This window comes from Colossoma macropomum, unplaced genomic scaffold (genome assembly GCF_904425465.1).
Source record: "Colossoma macropomum unplaced genomic scaffold, Colossoma_macropomum, whole genome shotgun sequence".
Classification (NCBI taxonomy): domain Eukaryota; kingdom Metazoa; phylum Chordata; class Actinopteri; order Characiformes; family Serrasalmidae; genus Colossoma; species Colossoma macropomum.
In genome coordinates, this window is record NW_023495633.1 from 363709 (window position 1) to 382631 (window position 18923).

An 18923-nucleotide genomic window follows, 5' to 3' on the forward strand; every position below is an offset into this window, starting at 1 on the left:
AGCAATGTTTTTATTATTTTAACGTTGACAAATATGTTTCCATAATTCTGGCCATGAATTCTTAATTTTGGCCACAAGATTCATTGGTTTGGTGGCCAGTGTGATTTTTTATAAGTGTCTACTCCTGCTGTTGTGTAATTTTCACATTTACTATTGAGACAAAATATTTTACATATATATATATATATATATATATATATATATATATATTATTTGCTGCTGAAGCCACTCTAAATTTAGTTTACTAGTGTCATAATTTCTTTCTCATCATGCTTTTCAGTTGAGTTCCATCAGGAACACACAAAAACTTCCAGCAGTTTTTTGGATTCTTTGTTTCCACTAAACGCCAGTGTCACTAGTGTCTGCCTTGTATTGAAACTGGAGCCATAGACGGCCATACTAGAGATTCTAGTTGTCTTTCTCACTTTTTTCAACATGTGTGTGTGTGTGTGTGTTTGTGCACGTAGGCATGACTTGCCAGGCACGTAGCTCCTATTTGGACTCAGAGGTGCTGTGGGGTTATCGCTTCACTCCTGTGCTCTCACTGGAAAAAGGATTCTATGAGGTGGACTACAACAACTTCCATGACATCTACGAGACCAATACACCCTCTTGTAGCGCCAAAGAGCTAGCAGCCAGACTGAGAGAAGGCCAGCTGCTCCCTCAAATCCCCCTTCTGACCCCCGAATCCAGGCCAAATATTCTGGACCCTGCCATCCCCACAATACAGAAGAGTGAGCAGGAGAAAGGGGGAGAAACCAACAACGGTTCAGCCAACCTTCAAGGGGAAAATCCCTGAGGAAATCTCTAACATAGAAATATTAAGAGACAATACTGATTGGAGATTGTTTTCATTTTATCCTGATGAGTAACTGTCCTGCAGTACTATACCCATTTTCTCACAGATTCAGTATGATGCAAGATTGAGGCTTGAGAAGAAGACATGAAAATACACATGCTGCATATCAACATAGAAAAAATATTTTTTACTCCAGTCTGTTCATTCATTACACTATTTTCATTACAGTAATCAACGTACAATACCCTTGAAATCTGGTAAGTAGCCATACCCAATGTAGTATTACAGACTGCAATTATGCACTCAAAAAGAGTGATTTTGACAAATCATACACTGCACTGCACCCTAATCATATCTATCAGGTTTTTAGACATGATGCACTTTTAGCTAAGAAGTAAATGCAATATTGCTGTGCTGCTGGCCCAGGGAGGCCAATCATGTACTACTGTATATCTTTGTGCCACTACTTAATTGTTTGGAAAAGTTAGGATTACTTACGAAGAGTCTCATGAGGCCAGATGTGATTGTAACATGAATACACTTCAGGGGATAACTTAAACTTTTGAAGTTGTATTGCGACACAAACGAAGGTATGCCCCCTCTGAAACTCATCCGCAAATTCCTCTAGTTTACTGTTTTTTGTTTTTTTGTTTTTTTTTTATTTTACATCTGGAGTAAAATCAATAACACATGAAAAACAAGCTAGCTAATGAAACGCTATCATTAGCCAACAGAATAGTTTTTCCTTGGCAAGAGGTAATGTTTATTTTTACCACATGTAATGTGTTCACCACTAAGGTGACACACATACATGTTTTATTGGAGTGTTTTTAAGGGGATTTTTTACCCATATCGTATTACATCTTGTATTACATCCACCTGCTAACAGGTTTGTTGTCTGCCAGACAGTGTTCACGAATGCACCATCACCCGCTACTTTAAGGTCATTAGATTTGCATTGGTTTAGAAATTTCACACTCTTTTCCCTCCTGATAAGTCCATTATCCCACCACATTTAGACCAAAGTTTCTGATGGTTGCCCCCAGGTGTTTTTGTTACGAGATAACTTCTGACTCCACAGGTACAGAGACATGGGAACCTGTTTTCAGGTAAGGATGCTGAACTTTTAAGCAGCAAATACATAGTGAGATACACTGTGAGATATACTGTGAAGTACACAGTGATGTGATGCAAAATTTATATGCCTTTTTATTCATTTTAATTTTTTAGATAATTTACATCAAATAACATCTCACAATATGCTATGATGTGGTGACACAAAACAAACTGATACAGCAAACCATTGCACACCCTGCCCACTCAGCATTGGGTTTGTTTCCTAACTAGTGATATTTTATGTAGTAGATTTTGCACACTCACGCATTGTCTCTCTCTCTCTCTCTCTCTCTCTTTAATTTTAGCTGCATTCCAAATAGCTCCAGGGTTTAGAGATTGGGTGATCGTGCACCCAAATGAAACAATGGATTATGATGTGTTGGGTTGGGTTGGCTTGGAAAAGTCACAGTGAATCTTTCACCTTGCTTATTAAGCTCATATGAAGTTTATTAAGCTTTTTTTGCCGTAGTGAGAGGAACTTTAGTGCAGCCAGGCCAAATTTAGGAGTTGATCAGAGGAGGATGAATGCTCTTATCTGTCAGGCACAATCAGCAATGCCACAACAATGAATTCTGTTTCTAGTGTTTTACAGGTGTTTAAAATACCAGCTCATACCAGCATGAAATGTTCTGTTGCTCAACTCAAGCTCTTAGTAAAAAAAGCAAATCCTTGTCTGCAGTAATCCAGACACATAATTTCAGGCTCAAATTCAATACATTAAATATACAAGACATTGTTACGTTAGTCACATTTTCCAAGTTAGAAAAACAATATTAGGCCACTTTGGGTCTCAGAAATAGCCTGCAACTCCGCAAACACTTTTACTCTGGACACATAAATTTGCTTTTGATTCAGCTGCAACCCAACAATGTGGCCAACAGCAATAGATTTGGCTCCTGTAATAAAAATGCAGCATTCATATAAACAGTGCATGGCTAAACTGCAGATATATGTAGCCCTCTCTGGATTACATATGACAAAATAGGATTAAGTAAGTGTGACTTGGAGTGCATAGTGGGGACCTTGATAAGTTTGCTTATCTGAATATGCTCCTGCCACTTTTTCACTGTATGTTATCACTTTGGTTTTCCCTTCACTCATTATAAGCTTAACAACTGTCATTTTTTCATGCTGTACTACTTAGAGAAGATGGCACATCAGATAACTTGCTTTTTAACCAGTAAGACTCAAGCACAATCACAGCAGTGGCAGAAACATTGGTATCTGATGCAACAATCTAAATAAAAGCAGATATGAGTGTTTATTCAGAGTGTATTTCAGAATTCCCCCGACCCTTAATTTGTATACTACTACAAAACTGTATTTAGTATATTGGTTTTGTTCACTTACAAAAATCAATTTATCTAGTAGCTCAGTTATTACCTCTGCCTGGTTTATAATAAGGATATATTAATTTATCTCTTGAAAAACTATTCTGGAGTTTCATATATGCAAGATTACAACACCTTGATTTACATTTATTCTGAAGAACTGGGGTGTAGTGTGAGCATGAATTAGAACCAGCAGGCAAACTCTACACTTGACAAGCTCTAGACTTCAATACAGGGTATTTTCTAAGGCATGAAATTCTTTTAAAAACTTTTAACAAATGTAAAACGAAAACAATGTAGAAATCACAATTTATGGTTTGAATGTACTTTAAAATTTGTTCACATCAAATTTCATTTGCATTTAACAGGATATTCAACCAAGACTTTACAGCGTGAGAATATGTTGTCTGTTTGGGATTCCTTAGATTGCACCATGTTCCTTTGCTGATATTTCATGTATTTTCTGTGTCTTCAATGGAAATAAACTCTTAATTACCTAAATGAATAGTCCTTAAGGACCATATTGTTTTGAGAATACGTTCTGCATTTGTGTGTGTGTATCTGCCTCCAGACGTACCTGTTTGATCATCTACTTTGGTGCACGTGTGTCTGACCCCATTTACACCGGGTTGTTTCATGCCACTAGTATCTGTAGTACAACCTGTGTGATTTTAACCAACATGCATTTACACTTGTTTATCTAGTTAGTCAGATTGCAGTCTGATTGCTGTATGGTGTAACGTGACAGAACTGGCCAGACGCTTGCATGTAAAATCAGGAAAGAGGCTTTACTAGTTTGAACTTGACTAATATTTGTGGTCAAAACAGGCATAGGTCAAATCCAGAATAAGTCTAATACAAAAAGGGACAAACATAACAAAGACAGAAAAAGGAAAACATGATCCAAAAAGGGGTAGGAAAAAAAAATCTGGCAACAGTCTAGGGGGCAGTCCCTTTCCAGCAGGAGGAGGCATCTTCGAAGTACTGAGAGGGTTTTTTTTGCCTGAATGTAGGGTATAGAGACAGATACCTAATACATGTACATCTGGATAAAAAAAAATTAAAATAAAAAAAATAAAAATAAAATGTCACATTATGCAGTGAATGATTGCCTCAAAACATTTTGAATAATCTCTCAGTCTTCTTTCCTAGCATTGTTGTCAGTGGCCAATAAGTGTACACAGTGTGTAAAAACCCCAGCAATGCTGCTGTGCTTGATACAAGTGCCAATACCACACAGAGTACGTTCACTACTATGTTAGTGTCTCTGCTTTGGTCAGAATGATCCACCAAACAGATGATATCTGTTCAGTGGTGGTCCAGTGGTGGTCCCTTTCCATTGATGAACAGGGTATAGTCTGGCTGGTAAATTGTGCAGCACACTACACTGCAAAAAAACAAAACAAAAAAAAACAAAACAATAACCTTATTGTTAAGAAAAGTTACACAGGAGTATTACACATCATTGAATTTTGGCAATCATAACCTTGTAAAGTTATCAATGTGATCATGCTATTAATTACCTCAGTATTAAACTGTTTAAACTATTTTTGACCCTTTAACACATACATTTGTTTCAGTTAAAACATGTACAGCATTAGTCTCTGTACTTTAACTAACAGTTTTAAACTCGGAAACAAACATCAAGGTGAAAAAGTGACCAGAGGGCTTATACCTCTGTCCATCCCTTATTGCTCAGAAACTTGCCCTGATCGGTCCAGGTGTTGTTGATAATCTGAAATCCTGAACTTAACCTGCTATGGATCAGCTAAGGCATCCAACATAATTTACAATATAAAGGTTTTAGACACCTGAGAAAATTGGGTTTAAAAGCTATTTATCTGGACAGTAAGTGTTTATTTGCTCTGAATAACCTTTGTATTGCAATAAATACACGTAATATCAATGCAATAAGCTGTGATTTTGTCAGTGTGTTTGCTCTTCATTGTGGCCCGATATCATTTGTAGTCATCGTTCAGTAGCTGGTTTTGCTCATCAATACTTCATTATACTAAATCAAGTGTTCTAGTGATGACACTTAACAAAAATTCTGGAACCAAACTTTGTTTTTCCTTTTCTTCAGTTACTTTTGACTGTGCTTATGTTTATTTGCCTTCAGTCTAATGATCTATGGTGATTTTATAATTAAAAAAATGTTTATCGGCTAGATAAAAGACTGTTGCAATGTATTTTGATGGAAATGTATGAATTACACAATTTTAAAAAAAAGGGGATTGGATTTTCATCTTCATGGGTAAACAAGCATGTCAACATTTATGAAGTTTTCTTATTGTGTTTAAATGGTACATTTAAGGCAGTTGTACATGTTTATTTGGTATCAAGCTGCAGATGTACTGTCTATTTTTATTTCTGCCCTGCCGTCTTTTTGGAGATGTGTCAGTTGTTTGCAGATAAGGGAGTTCTTACCTCCACACTTCACACCTCATTGATTGCTAGCAGCTCAACACAGGGACACAGCATTTTACACACACAAAGCCAACAGTGTCCTGTTTAATCTATATAACAGAGTTACAGAAAAAAAATATATTTAATATGATTATCTTAATTTAAAAATATCTGAGTTGATTTCCATTTTGCTGGTGGAATGGCCACTAGGGATCCTGCAGAAAAAAACTACCTAGTTAATTCTGTAGTCTCACAGCAAAACAGACATTTTTACTACCAGCATTTACTACCAGCTTTATAATCCAAAAAGCATGTCACACGTCTTGTGCATAAAATGTGCTTGTTAAACTAATGAGCATATTGCTTAACCTAAAGATAATGGAAGTTGTGACTAGCTATCTTTTTCAAGTTTTGATCATGCACTTTTGTTGGTAAAACGGTGCCCCCAGCTGGCCATTTGTGTGAACTTATTGATTTTACCAATTAAAGGTAATGTTGTGCGATTACTAGGCTAAAAGTAATTTAACCAGTGATTCTGATTTGTTTGAAAAAGAAAGAGAAAAACAAATGTTAGTTTGAATTGTACTTTATTACAATATATTACTGTTGTTAAAAAGTAATGTTTGGGTTGCATTTGGTTCATTTTACACAGTTGAATGAAATATAAATAATAGTAGTCCTAACATAGACATTGACACTATTTGACTGAAAACTTGACATTCAGGACAGATTCTCAAGACTAACCGTATGTAATCTAGTTACTATAGATGCTGGCTCTCTAAGATCTTTTCAGAAGCATAGCTAGAATACATTTCATATCTTAAACTTAACCTGTGACTCCAGAGCTTATTGTGTCCATCTCTTTATTAAATTCTCTCTAGAAACCTGGACTTTGATCTGCCATAGCCCATTTAAGTGACAAATATCACTCTGACTAGCAATTTGGGCTAAACTGAACTTCCAAGTAGTAAAGCAGGAGGAAACTAGATTAAATGACTAAAAGTCTACACCTTTAGGCTCATAACAAAAAGAATACTAGACAATAAACAACAGAACTATACGAAAAATAAGCAAAGAAAAAGCAGGAGAGAAGAACTAAAGAAGAGCTGAAGAATTTAGAATTTGTGAAAAAGAAGGAGATGATGATGATGATGATGATGATGTGTGTTCATGTGTACTAGAGATATTAGAGCAGGACCTAAGGGAGCTGAATATTGCAGCTGCTGCTCCAAGCCTCTTCCCCCTCTGGGCCCAGTATAATCTTTTGGGACTCCTTAAACTGCATGAAATGTTTTTGATGCTTTCCTCTTTTTCCCTCTGTACCTCTAACACACATAGATGACACAAACACACATGTTTTGGCTGCCCACAGCTGTTGATGTCACCACTGCTTCTGTGTTGTTCCAAAATGTTTATTGTGAAACTATGGAAACTTCCAGCTGGAAAAGAGCAACACTTTTTTCACAACTAATTCAGGGAACCTCACTGCCTCAGGAAAAGCAAATAGTAAAGGGGCTTTGTATTCAATGAGGGCTATATTCCAAGCCACACAATGATGGTAGAAAGGGATTGTTCCAATTTTTATCAACAGGCAGTTCAGCCAGAGGGGCTTTTGAGCTGCTCTAGAAAGAATACCCAGGCTAATGGTAAATGTTGGTCATACTCATCTATTACTTTTAACCAATTTGTTTTTACCAGTCATATCTTTGGGGCCTAAAATTAACCTATGTTCTCTAGAGCAAGCTTAGAAACGTTGTTGTGCTTCATTATGCTCTTTGTGCTTTATTTTTTTAACAAAGAGTGATAAATTAAGCTGATATGTGGTGTGTAACATGACAATGTTTTGGTACTGCTGTTCAGGGATTGGCATCCCATTGTTCTGAATTAAAACAAGATCACATCAGTTTCAAAACATAGGAGCATGTGGAAAGGAGTGGAGGCAGTTTGCGGTAATACTGCCATCTAGTGACCAAACCAACAATTTGTTACCTCTTTTAGTCTGAGATGACAGCTGGGACAGCTTCAGCAAGTGGTCACCACATGTAGAAAATACAGTTACTAATTTGATTTACAAAACTAGGTGCAGGCAGTGGATATGTGTGTTTGTAGAAAGCATAGTTTATTTCTAGTATGGGTGCTCCTCAATGGTTTGTCTGTCTGAAAAAGACCAAAACGTCTAGGTTTTGGTATCACTAAAACTTCTAGATAACCAAATTTGAGATTTTCATTTTTTGAAGACCTAGGTATGAGAAATTTTGACCTAGAATTTTAACTGCCACTGTTGTCACACATCAATTTTTAATGGAATAGATGAGTTGTAAACACCTTTCGTCACATGCTGTGTTTGTATTTACTGTAAATAATTAGGCTTCACTGAAAAGCAGCTGTGTTAGGTCTTAATTCAGAGAACTTGTGATGCAGTGTGTCTTTTTTTGAACTTGACAGTATTTACACAGCTCTGTTTGTGGAGGTTTGGTGTTTTGTGTTTATTTATTTTATTTACTTCTACACACTTGCCTCTCCAGAGAGGGAAAGGCCAAGAAGTTGGGAACTATTGGGGAAACAAAAAAGCTGTGCAGTATGTAGGCAAAGAATCAGTCCTACAGAAGATAATTGCAACAATCCTGAATGACATATATTCAAATTCATATTTTACTTTTTTTAAGCACATCTGAGTCTGGAGTAGCTTTTAAGTGGTCACACTTGAGTTTCATGTTCCACTGGTTTATAAATGTGAGATGATGCCACATGTGAAGACAATACACAGTTAAACAAAAAGTTGTGAAGCTTTACAAATAAGACAGTGGCTATAAAAATACCACCCATCTCCATTATTAACACATTACAGAAGTTTCTGTGATTGACATGCCTGGAAGAGGACATTTTTCCCCTATACACAGCAAGTAAGATGGTTTAAGCTTTTGTTTTTGGTTCAGAGAGTTATTTTAAGATCACACATGGACAACAGCAAAAGTTGGTTGCATCCTGGGGTAAGAAGATGCAAAAATACACTTAGGCAACATTTCCATGCCAATACACTATTTTGAATAACTACCAGAAAAAAAACACACAAAAAAGCAAATTTCCAAAGTGAAGAAGGATGTTGGGTCTTTAACAATGCTGTTTTACTTTCAAAAGTCCTAGGAAATTTTGTTTTGATGCATGACAAATGTGAAATTCCAAGAGACAGAGAAAAATTTTGCTGTCCCTGCCAAAAGGCTAAGACAGGGTCATGGTTACATCTTCTAGCCAGACAATTATCCAAAGCATACCTCCAAATACACATAAAAAGTATTCACTGACAACAGAATAAGCTTTTAAAGTAGCTATTCCAGTCCCCTGACCTAAAAACCCCAATGCTTTTATTGTGGTCATCTCAGTCTGCTAACCTAAAACTGGTGGGCTGTGCTGAAGAAGAGATTCTGCAGGTGAGAACCAAAGATTCTGAATGATCTGGAGAGATGCTGCATGGATTACTGGTCTCAAAATACCCTTCAGCATTATAGAAGAGTCAGGACTGTTACTGTAATGTTTAATTTTTACATGGATTTTCTAATCCTGATAGACAGAGGTGAGAACATTTGGTTAGCTATACTATGGTATACCGTACCACTAGGAATGCATCAATACCAATACTGGTATCAGGCTGATACTGTGCTCATTTACTCATACTTGTGCCCATACAAATTCTTCAGTACCAACATTCCAATACCAGCTGACACCGTGTGACGCAGGCCGAGTGTACACTGCTGCACTAATGAACAAATGACTCAAGCTGGCAGTGAAGGAGCCTCTGCTCACAGAGAGGTGTTGCTGACACAAAGTTGCTGTTCCCTTTAAACTATTTACCTTTGCATAATCCCACCACACCTACACTGTGATTTTAGCCAATTTTTGAAACACACAATCAGAACCGGTTTCCCCAATATGGGTAGAGACATGTAGGCCAGCTAAACAGAGGCAAAACTCAATATTCCCAACCAAAGTTCGTATTTGTCGACTTTACTCTGTTTGACTGAATGGAATAGCGAGGTATAAACATTAATATGGGGATTTTTTTTTTTATAAAACAGGCTGCAGAGAGACGGTCTTGTCCTACCATGGCTTTTAGTTTCTGTGCACCGTGTTAGCAGCACTGCTCAGTTTCTGTTTGCTCAGTACTTAGTGTGCAGCATATTATTTTGAATGAAACAGCTTTATCTGAAACTGTTTGTGGACAGAGCGTTTTCATACAGTGTGACTACATAAGTTGTAGGCTTTGTCCATACATGGCAGTCTATTCGAATGTATGAAGTTTCCAAAGACCAAGATTTCTAAAATCACAGTGTATGCCTGGGTTTAGAGGATATTTAACTACAGCGCAAGCAGCCAAACAAAATACTTCATATGTAAAACTTCGCAAGTGAGCGCTTCAGATGTGTAAGCCTCAGATGCAATTTTTCCTGTCACTGTGTTACAGAGACTGTTGCTGAAAGAGACAGATCAGGGTTCAAACCTATGAAACGTGCTTAGAGCTGTACAGCAGTACTTTGCTGCAAAGTGCTTTTCTATGCTCTTCTGGGTTTAGAGTTCAGTACACCAGTTTGTGAATTTTCAGCATTAGTTTAGGATATAAATGGCTTCCAATTATTTCCAATTAGACTCTCTCAGAAATATCAGCTTTGAAAAGCTAATTATGTAATGTTTGGGTGAAGTGCAGGTCAATTAAGTATAAAATGTCTTTTTTTATTTCTTAATTTCTTTGTCCATCACAGGTCAGACGCACAGAAATTTACATTTACGCACACATTCACACATTAGGGCAATTTAGCATCTCCAGTCAGGAATGTTGATGAAGACTCAGAATTGCCCCTAATTCTTCCAGTCTCTTCAAGGCTTGTGCCTCATGGTTGAGATCATGATAGGAGTCCTTAAAAAACAGACATTCTACAGTCAAACTGGCTGCCAAAAAGCAACAATTAATAAAATATTATGATACTGAATTGTGCAGAATTATAACTACAAGTTTCTAATTAGAACACATTTTGCCTTAAAGGGCCCATATCCTTCATTTTTCTAGTCCACTTGTGATGTCTGTGTGGGTTTATGTACCAAAAATAGTCTCTTATTCTCTAACAATTGCACGGTTTTGTTGCTAACAATTAAAAGGTTTTGTTGCTGTGTCTTCAAGACTGATATGTGTAAATGATCTTTTCTGATTTGCTGCCCTGTATAGTGACCTGCTTAAAATATACATATGTGCAATTTAATTAAAAAAAAAAATGAATTGGTTGTTTTTGCAGCTCTTCCATTTATGGACTGTATGGACCACAGAGTAAATGAAACTTTAAAACTTAAAAAAGGTTTACATATTGCATTAAATTCTTTCACTTAAAAAGTGAGGCAAAGTTGGTTTTCTTTGATATGAGCCCTTTAACATAAGATAGTATCACCAAGTTGCTTATTACTGTGACTCAACAACCTCAGTGAAACTGAAGTCATAAAAACCAACCTTCATGGACTTCATAGTTTCAGAGCCATAGTAGTGGATGGGCTGTTTTGGGTTTTGAGATGGTGGGTATCCAAAGCCAGCCACATGGACCAAATCACAGTAGTTTAGAGCCAAGAATACAGCCAGAATGCCTGTGGTTGGATGGACACATTTCTGGAAAAGAAAAATAAAACAGAGAGAGAGAGAGAGAGAAATAAATTAATGTGTGTAATAGCATCTGCTAGTGGTGTTTCAATGAATACTACTCAGAAATTCATGCACAGACCACTGAACCTTCCTTGCAGGTGTCAAAACTATCTTATATGCATTCCCACGTACTTACCAATTCAACAACTTGTTAATACAGGTTAATGATTGCCTAATGTATCTACTTACACCATGATCCAAATTATTATGCACGTGCCATTTTTGTTTGCTTTTCCAAAGCAGTCAATATGTTTAAGGATTTTTTAACCTTAACAATTATACCACAATGTGGATGATATTAAAAGTGGAAGTACTGATACTGGCAATGGCTTCATTGATATTTTGAAAAGAACACAAAATATGTTCTTCCAAATTATTATGCAGAACACAGTTTTTGAAAGCGTCCAATGGGTCATAATGACATTTGTATCATTTCACACAGAATCCATCACATTTGCTGCATGGACAGATAATTTTTCAAAAGATGATTTATATTTACAGATCAAGTTACATATTGATATATGAGCCCTTCTTTGAGATGAGGATGGTGGCCAAGCAACGATGTTTTTCTCATTTTATGCCCATAGCCCATGGAGTCATGCAGCATGGAATGATGCACTGTCCTGCATGAAAATGATTTTATTTTGGAAGGCATGATACCATGGCAGAAAATGGTTGTTAATAACTCTGCATATCTTGTAGAGATCATTTTAACACCCTCAGGGAGCCTAAAGGGACCTACTATCTCACTTCCAAATATTCAGGCCCAAATCATTACTCCTCCACCTCCTTGCTGACATTGCAGTCTTGTTGGAACAGGGTGGCCATTCACCATCCATCCAGAACTCCATCCATCTGGATCATCTAATGTAGCACAGCATTTATCAGTGAATAAAACTGTTTGAAAATTAGTCTTCATGTATTTCTGAGCCCACTGCAAATGTTTCTTATTGTGAGCTTTGCTTAGGGGTAGCTGAAATACAGCTTTATGTACAGCTGCCAGCCTGTGGAGGATCCTGCATCAAAAGGTTTTTGAGACTCCAGACACCCCAGCAGCTTCAAATACCTGTTTTCTGCCCAACAGTGGTGTTTTTATTGCTGCCCTTTTAATACAATTAATTTGTCTGACAGAAACCTTCCTTAGTAAGCTTTTATCTAGCCATATTCACCTGCGCTCTGAATTTGACAACAGATTGATACCCGTTATCTAAAAAGATGTGAAAAATAAAACAAACATAGTATATTTATAGTTATAGTTATTTGAAAAACTAAAACCGAAATGCTTATTATACTGAAATCCTACTGATATATCACTTGAATAATAATTTGGAGCACAGTGTAGATCTTGGAAGTTTCCATATGACTACTACTTCTAAAAATAAATCTCATTTACCTCAGATTGCTGCCAAGACCAAATCTCTTTCACTTTCCTCATGACATTAGATGGTTTGCTCTGGAAGCCTCAATTTCCAGGGCTACAGCCCATAAATAGTTCAAGTTTGTTGATCTCCATGGCACACCGCATCAGATTATTTTGAATGCAAAAGTAAAAAAAGAATGAAGACTTCATTCATTTTGATTAGGAAAAATGTTCAATAAATGGTAAGTGGAATCTTTAAACAACTGTCTAAATAAATAAATAAATAAATAAATAAATAAATAAATTCAGTGTTTAGGTGGCCTGTGCATCATTTCTACTTTTTTTTTTTTTTGGAGGGGGGAAGAAAAGTCATTACTGATAGGAGGGCATTGGTGATTGAAGAATAAAATAAATACACTGTGGCAATCATTGGGCTCAAGCACTTTTTTTTGCAAGTGCACCCCCTATGTCCACCTTTTTTATCCACATTTATACAGTGGACAGGTGAACTAAGATTGACAACTGGACAAAGCATTCCTAAGCATGTAGTGGAAATGGTCATTTCAAATAATTACTTTAACAGCACCACTTTAGGTACAGATATTTCCTTTTTTATAAGGCAGTTAAGTGGGTGTTAAGAAAACAATTTCCCACATTAAAAATATTTTTATTTTTGTTTATCAAGCTAGATGATAGCTAGTCATCAGTACCAACCAGTTGCCTGCTGTACACACTGTCACAAAATGAGACTTTAGGAGCAACACACATTCTCTGGAAGAGTTTTGTTTGAACCAGTAAACAAGCTCTTGTTCATTTGCCAAAAGGCACACCACTTTATTTTATGTGGGTCTGTTCTTTATGTGGCACTTTATTTACTCACTTTTCCCAACACATCATGCATGTCTGTCAAATGGCCCCTTCAAAATGCCTCTCTCAAAGTAGTTGGTTCATAAACAGGTTAAGTGACAAATCAATACAGTTTTTGGACAAAACCCACTCACAGGCCATGTTGTGAATTTCCATGAAAAATTCAAGTAGAATCTTTTTAAAGTATTTTTTAAATATTTAATTCATGCAACCATGCATAATTTTAAAACAGCACTCCAAATAAGCAAGCAAGCCATGACATTTGTCGCATTCCTTTGCAAGAGATCCTGTGCATTCAAATATTTCATGCAGAAATTACTAAGATTCATAGACTACACAGAAATAGGAATAGAAATAGTAGGAATTGTTACTACCCCTCATCATAATTTCTCTTCCATATAGTCAATGCTGCTTTCTGTGTTAGACTTTGTTAAACTCATGCAAGCTTTGTTAGACTCTATTAAATTTATACAAGCTTTGTTAGACTTCCATAACCTTGTGAATCTTGGGAAAGTAGGCAGCAAGTACCTATTTTTTTTGGTAGCTTTTCTCCTGTTTACCAAGTAAGGAGTTAGGGTTGCTTTTTCGTTTTTGTCCAGGATGAGTCAGTTCTAAACCATTAGTAGTTTTCTTTGTTGTGTTGGCAAAAGGTCATCTCAATACTTTAACACACTAACAATGTACGTTTGAGACTTGAAGTCAGAATTCAGTATTTAAGAAGTGATTTAGAACCTGCTATGGAAAACAGAAAAATCCAAAAGCTATACTGAGCATAGTTTTAAAATTCAGCATGGTATCAAACAGACATTTTTAACTGAATTTTTTGCCATTTTATTTTCTATGGCACATTTCTCTAATTAAAAGAGAAAAGAGAAGAAGGGAAATAATATTTTTTACAAAATTCACACAAGATTGATCCCTGTAGCAGTCCTGGAGGCTGATTTAAGATAGGTAAACCACAGTGGGTGTCCATACATGTAACTGCAATAAGACAAAAATCAAATATATCTTTTCATCCCTTTAATCACATCTATAGTTAGTATTTCATGTGAGCTACACAACAGATTGGTTTACAGTTTTCTTGATCTCAAATGTCATTAAGAAATGGCAGTTAAGGGGAACTGTAGACGCCAAGATCCGGAAAACCAAGAAAATTCTCATCAAGAACTGCTTCTATGCTAGCCAAAAAGCAAAGCAAAACCTCAATATGAAAGTAAAAGACTTGCAAAAAGATTTAGCTGACACAGGACTTATTGGAAATTGACCTAGCTAGCTAACTTACCAAAAACAAAGATTACCATTTCCACACACAAGACACCATTTGTTTCGAGAAGTTTATGAAATCCCAGTTAATTGGAAATCCCAGTAAGTCAGCAAACTGTGAACAAAGTAGGTAAAAAATTTTAAAAGATAAGTGAACTCTTTTGTATTTTAAAAGGTATGCAAATGGGGCTCCCGAGTGGCGCAACCGTCGCAAGCGTTGGCCCTATCATCAGGAGATCGCAAGTTCCATCCCTGGTGATGCTACAGCCATCCGTAGCCGGGAGTCCGAGAGAGCACAACTGGCCTCGCTCTCTCTGGGTGGGTAGGATGGCCCCTCCTTCTCCCCCCCATCACTCAGCGCGATGCTAGTCAGCGCAGGCGTCTGTTAGCTGACGTAACAGATCTGGCGGTTGGCGCTTTCCTCAGAGCGTGTTTGGCTGTCCAGTGACGTTGCGTGAGCGGCAGTTTGAAAAGAAGCGGTGGTTGGCTTCACAGGTCTTGGAGGACGCCTGTGTTAGCCTTCACCCTCCTAGCATTGATAGCATTGTGTGATTGGGGGAGTCCTAACTAGCGGGTGGAATTGGAGACGACTAAATTGGGGAGAAAAATTTGGTAAAAATTTAAAAAAAAAAAAAGGTATGCAAATGGTGTTTACATGTGTTTACCCACACTGGAACCCTGCTACTCAGTGTCATTATATACATACAGTGCTAGCAATATTTTCTAACTTATATGAAATGATAAATGACACATGCACATATTTATCCAATCAGTATTTAAACTTTTTTCCCATTAAATTTTCTACTAAGCGAAAGATTTAAAATAAGGTTTTTGTTTGCAAATACTGTAAAAGTAAGATAAAAAAAAGTATAACAGTAATAAAAAAATATAGCCGCAAGCGGCAATGAGCGGGTTCAAGCATGCAACAGCAGTATGGGCCCTCCTGCAGGTTTCGCCCATTAGGCCTAAAAAGGCCTCAAGGTTTTGGTTTAGCCCATTAGGCCTAAAACAGGCCTCAAGCTTTTCATTTAGCCCATTAGACCTTAAAAGGCCTCAAGCTGTGGGTCTTATTCGTAGGCAGAGTGAATAGAATTGATAGGAAGTCAGTTCATCAAAAGGCCTTCAGTTGCCATAAACAAGAAGCAGTGGTGTTTTAAACACATTATAGGTTTGCATTCATATGTACTGATCTACACTGGTTTGTAGAACATCCAAGAAGTTGCACTTGCACAGTGGATTGGTTCTATATTTAAGCCATTGATTTGATGTAGGCCATAATGAGGCCCAATTCACTCATAAGAGGCCCTATTGGTGTGAGGAGCTCAGTGGAAGTGGGTCAGAATTAGTGAAAAGGCCACAAAATGGTATCATTCTTGATCAGGGACCATATCCAAAGACGTTCACAGTTTTGGTCAGAATGACCTTTTGACCTTTGTATAATAAGTCTTTGTATAGTAAAATCTTTAAATGAATAAGCCAAAATAAAAGACAAGCAGTGCAATTTTTGACATAACATGTAATTAGAAAGTTGTTCATGTGAGTGAACTGAGTCACATGGCACCAACTGTTTATCTGTCGACCTTGTAATAACATTGTATCAGCATTTTAATTGATTTTAAGTGTTTTAGAGTGCTAAAGCGCCCCCTAAAGGCCAATATTATGCAAATTAGCTCAAAATCTAAGTGGGCGGAGCTAAATGGTCCAAATGGCAAAGTTGTTTGGTTGGACCCAAGGAACTAGGAAAAAAATATGGCTTGTCTGGCAAAAATCTGGTTTAGGAGTTATAGACCCAAACGCGTTGACCTGCGCTATAGCGCCCCCTTGTGGCCGACTGGGCTGATTCCTTGCACCTGAGTAGCGGGAGGGACTACTACCTATTGACCAAGTTTCAAGTCTCTAGGACCTACGGTTTGGGCTGTGCGTTCTGTTTCAGGGAAGAAAAAGAATATGAAGAAAAATCTTGACAATTACAATAGGGTTCAATGCATTGCATGCTTGAACCCTAATAAAATCATATACATAGGTACAGATATTTTACAGATACTTTAAAAAGCAACATATTCTGTTGCTAACCAGACACATCACTGTGTTCAGTTAGAGACAACACATTTTGTGCTACTTATGTGAAACAATGTGTTAAAACAGGTAACACAAGTGTGTTAAAATTTAACACATTATCTCTTTTTAGAGTGAAGGATAGGCTTTCTGCTAATGAATTATTAAGCCCCTCATAACCTAGAAAAAAAGTTAAGAAAAGTTAAGAGAGAGTTACTTTGCGAACTGTGCATTAAGAATCAGGATTGCATGTATTGGACTGTTAGATTCCCATTGTCCATTTCATTACAACACAGAAGGCAGCACTGACAACACTGTTAAGCAATGTCAGTAACTAGTTATAGTACATTTAGTCTTGGTCTTAATGGGCTCATGTTCTACATTTTTGTGCATTTTTTTCTCCTGAGGTCAACTTACAACATTTGCATGCTTGTATGTACCAAAAACTATTAGTCACAAAGTAATTATTTGTTGCATGACCATTTTTCAAGCATTAAACAGGCTGTTTTACTTACTGTGACTAATATATGCAAATGACTGCAATAGGATGAATAGGCAGATATGTAGTTACATGGGTTGCACTAGGTTATATTACAAGACACATGTGGTCCTGCACTGATGGGCTGACTGACTGGTAGACAACTGTCAAAATAAAAGTATAATTTCCTCAAAAACGTTCTGATTAACTTTAAATTGTAATTTTCCTTTTACAAAGTTTTGTCACCATTTTGTTAAATGAATAAAATCTCTGGACACATGGAACTAATTTTAGAACCAAGCAGTAGTCTTCTGACTATGTTTGAGATAGCCATGTTTCGTTCAAACATTGGCACGCAAAATGTGAGCAAACAGCTAAACATCAATGTGAATGGTATGCTACCAGAAGTATGTACAAAACACATTAACATGACTATGCTGTTGTAGACATTATTTCCATATTCTGAACGATGTAACCACTTTTTATTTATATATAACAGTTATATTTACATTGCTCCTTACAGTGTATCAAATTTTGTCTCTATCCTAGTTTGAAGGATTTACCTTATAAGAACTTTGCCATCACAACATGACACAAGCCACAGAAAGACAGCTAGGGGTTATTTGTCATGAAACAGCATATATTTTTTGTGTTCCAAATCTCAATTTCCTACTTCAACTATGTACCTGATAAGCTGAGTGATGCATTTCAGTATGAACACTTTTATAAACGTATCCATGGTTTAGAGCTGCCTAATCTTCGACTGTTTTCAATGATAAAAGTCTCTTTTAGAGCACTAGGCAAGTGGGTGGTGACATCACCTGCTTCTTCTTTGGTTCTAATGGCATCTCTAGCAGCTTGCTTGCAGTGAGGTGGAGAAAGTAAGGATCCAGGATACGGAGCTGACTGGTTCGGCCAAGCCAGATCTGTGGAGGTGGCTTCCAGAAGCCTGCCCTGACCTGTCAAAAGAGGTTAAGGCACATAAAAGAAGAGTTACACTCATTCAAAAACTTTTAAAATTTAAAAATTATTTAAAAATCTGGTTCACATATTAGGATCAAATTTTTTTTTTGTCGGTATCACTGTGTTCATTATAACATTTACAGTAGCACTAAACTTGTCACCTATTATTAATTTAGTCTTGGTCTTAAAGAGGCCCTATCCTACATTTTTTTCCCTGAGGCCTGTAAAAAAAAGTCAAAATTAATCTTCCATTGTCATTATCCAAGCTTTTATACCCTTAGAATTAAGCACACGTGTAAATGTGTAAATTATCCAAATGGCAGTCCAGGTGTGAATGAGCAGGCTAAACTGCTGTAGGCTGAATAGTCAGATATATGCAAACATACACACACACACTACATAATCAATTAATTCAACACGAGCCGTTTTTCAGCTTAGTTTCCGTAAGTGCTTGGGTCTTCTTTGGCTACTGCTGAATCAACAATTAGGATGTGAGAACTGCAGCACACCCAGACTATTATTGATATAATAAGAACATCTTATTTAACAAATAACTTTTTTTACATAAACAAATGTTAAAATAGTGAGGCAGTTGGCACAAAAAAGAT

At 36.8% G+C, this 18923-nt stretch overlaps 2 protein-coding genes across 4 annotated transcripts in view; one reads left to right on the forward strand and one right to left on the reverse strand.

The window, feature by feature from the left end:
- Positions 1-799, forward strand: part of kcnj5 (potassium inwardly rectifying channel subfamily J member 5) — a 31537-nt gene extending 30738 nt beyond the window's left edge. Inside the window, exon 4 of the mRNA XM_036563110.1 lies at positions 468-799. Within this exon, the coding sequence (XP_036419003.1) occupies positions 468-799 (332 nt within the window). The remainder of the gene's footprint in view (positions 1-467) is intronic.
- A 5421-nt stretch (positions 800-6220) lies between these two features.
- Positions 6221-18923, reverse strand: part of st3gal4 (ST3 beta-galactoside alpha-2,3-sialyltransferase 4) — an 80400-nt gene continuing 67697 nt past the window's right edge. For all 3 annotated transcript variants that reach the window (XM_036563122.1, XM_036563121.1, XM_036563124.1), the window contains 3 exons: positions 18174-18311; positions 11144-11296; positions 6221-10561 (listed from right to left, as the gene is read on the reverse strand). In XM_036563122.1, the coding sequence (XP_036419015.1) occupies positions 10472-10561; positions 11144-11296; positions 18174-18311 (381 nt within the window). In that variant the 3' untranslated portion in view covers positions 6221-10471. The remainder of the gene's footprint in view (positions 10562-11143; positions 11297-18173; positions 18312-18923) is intronic.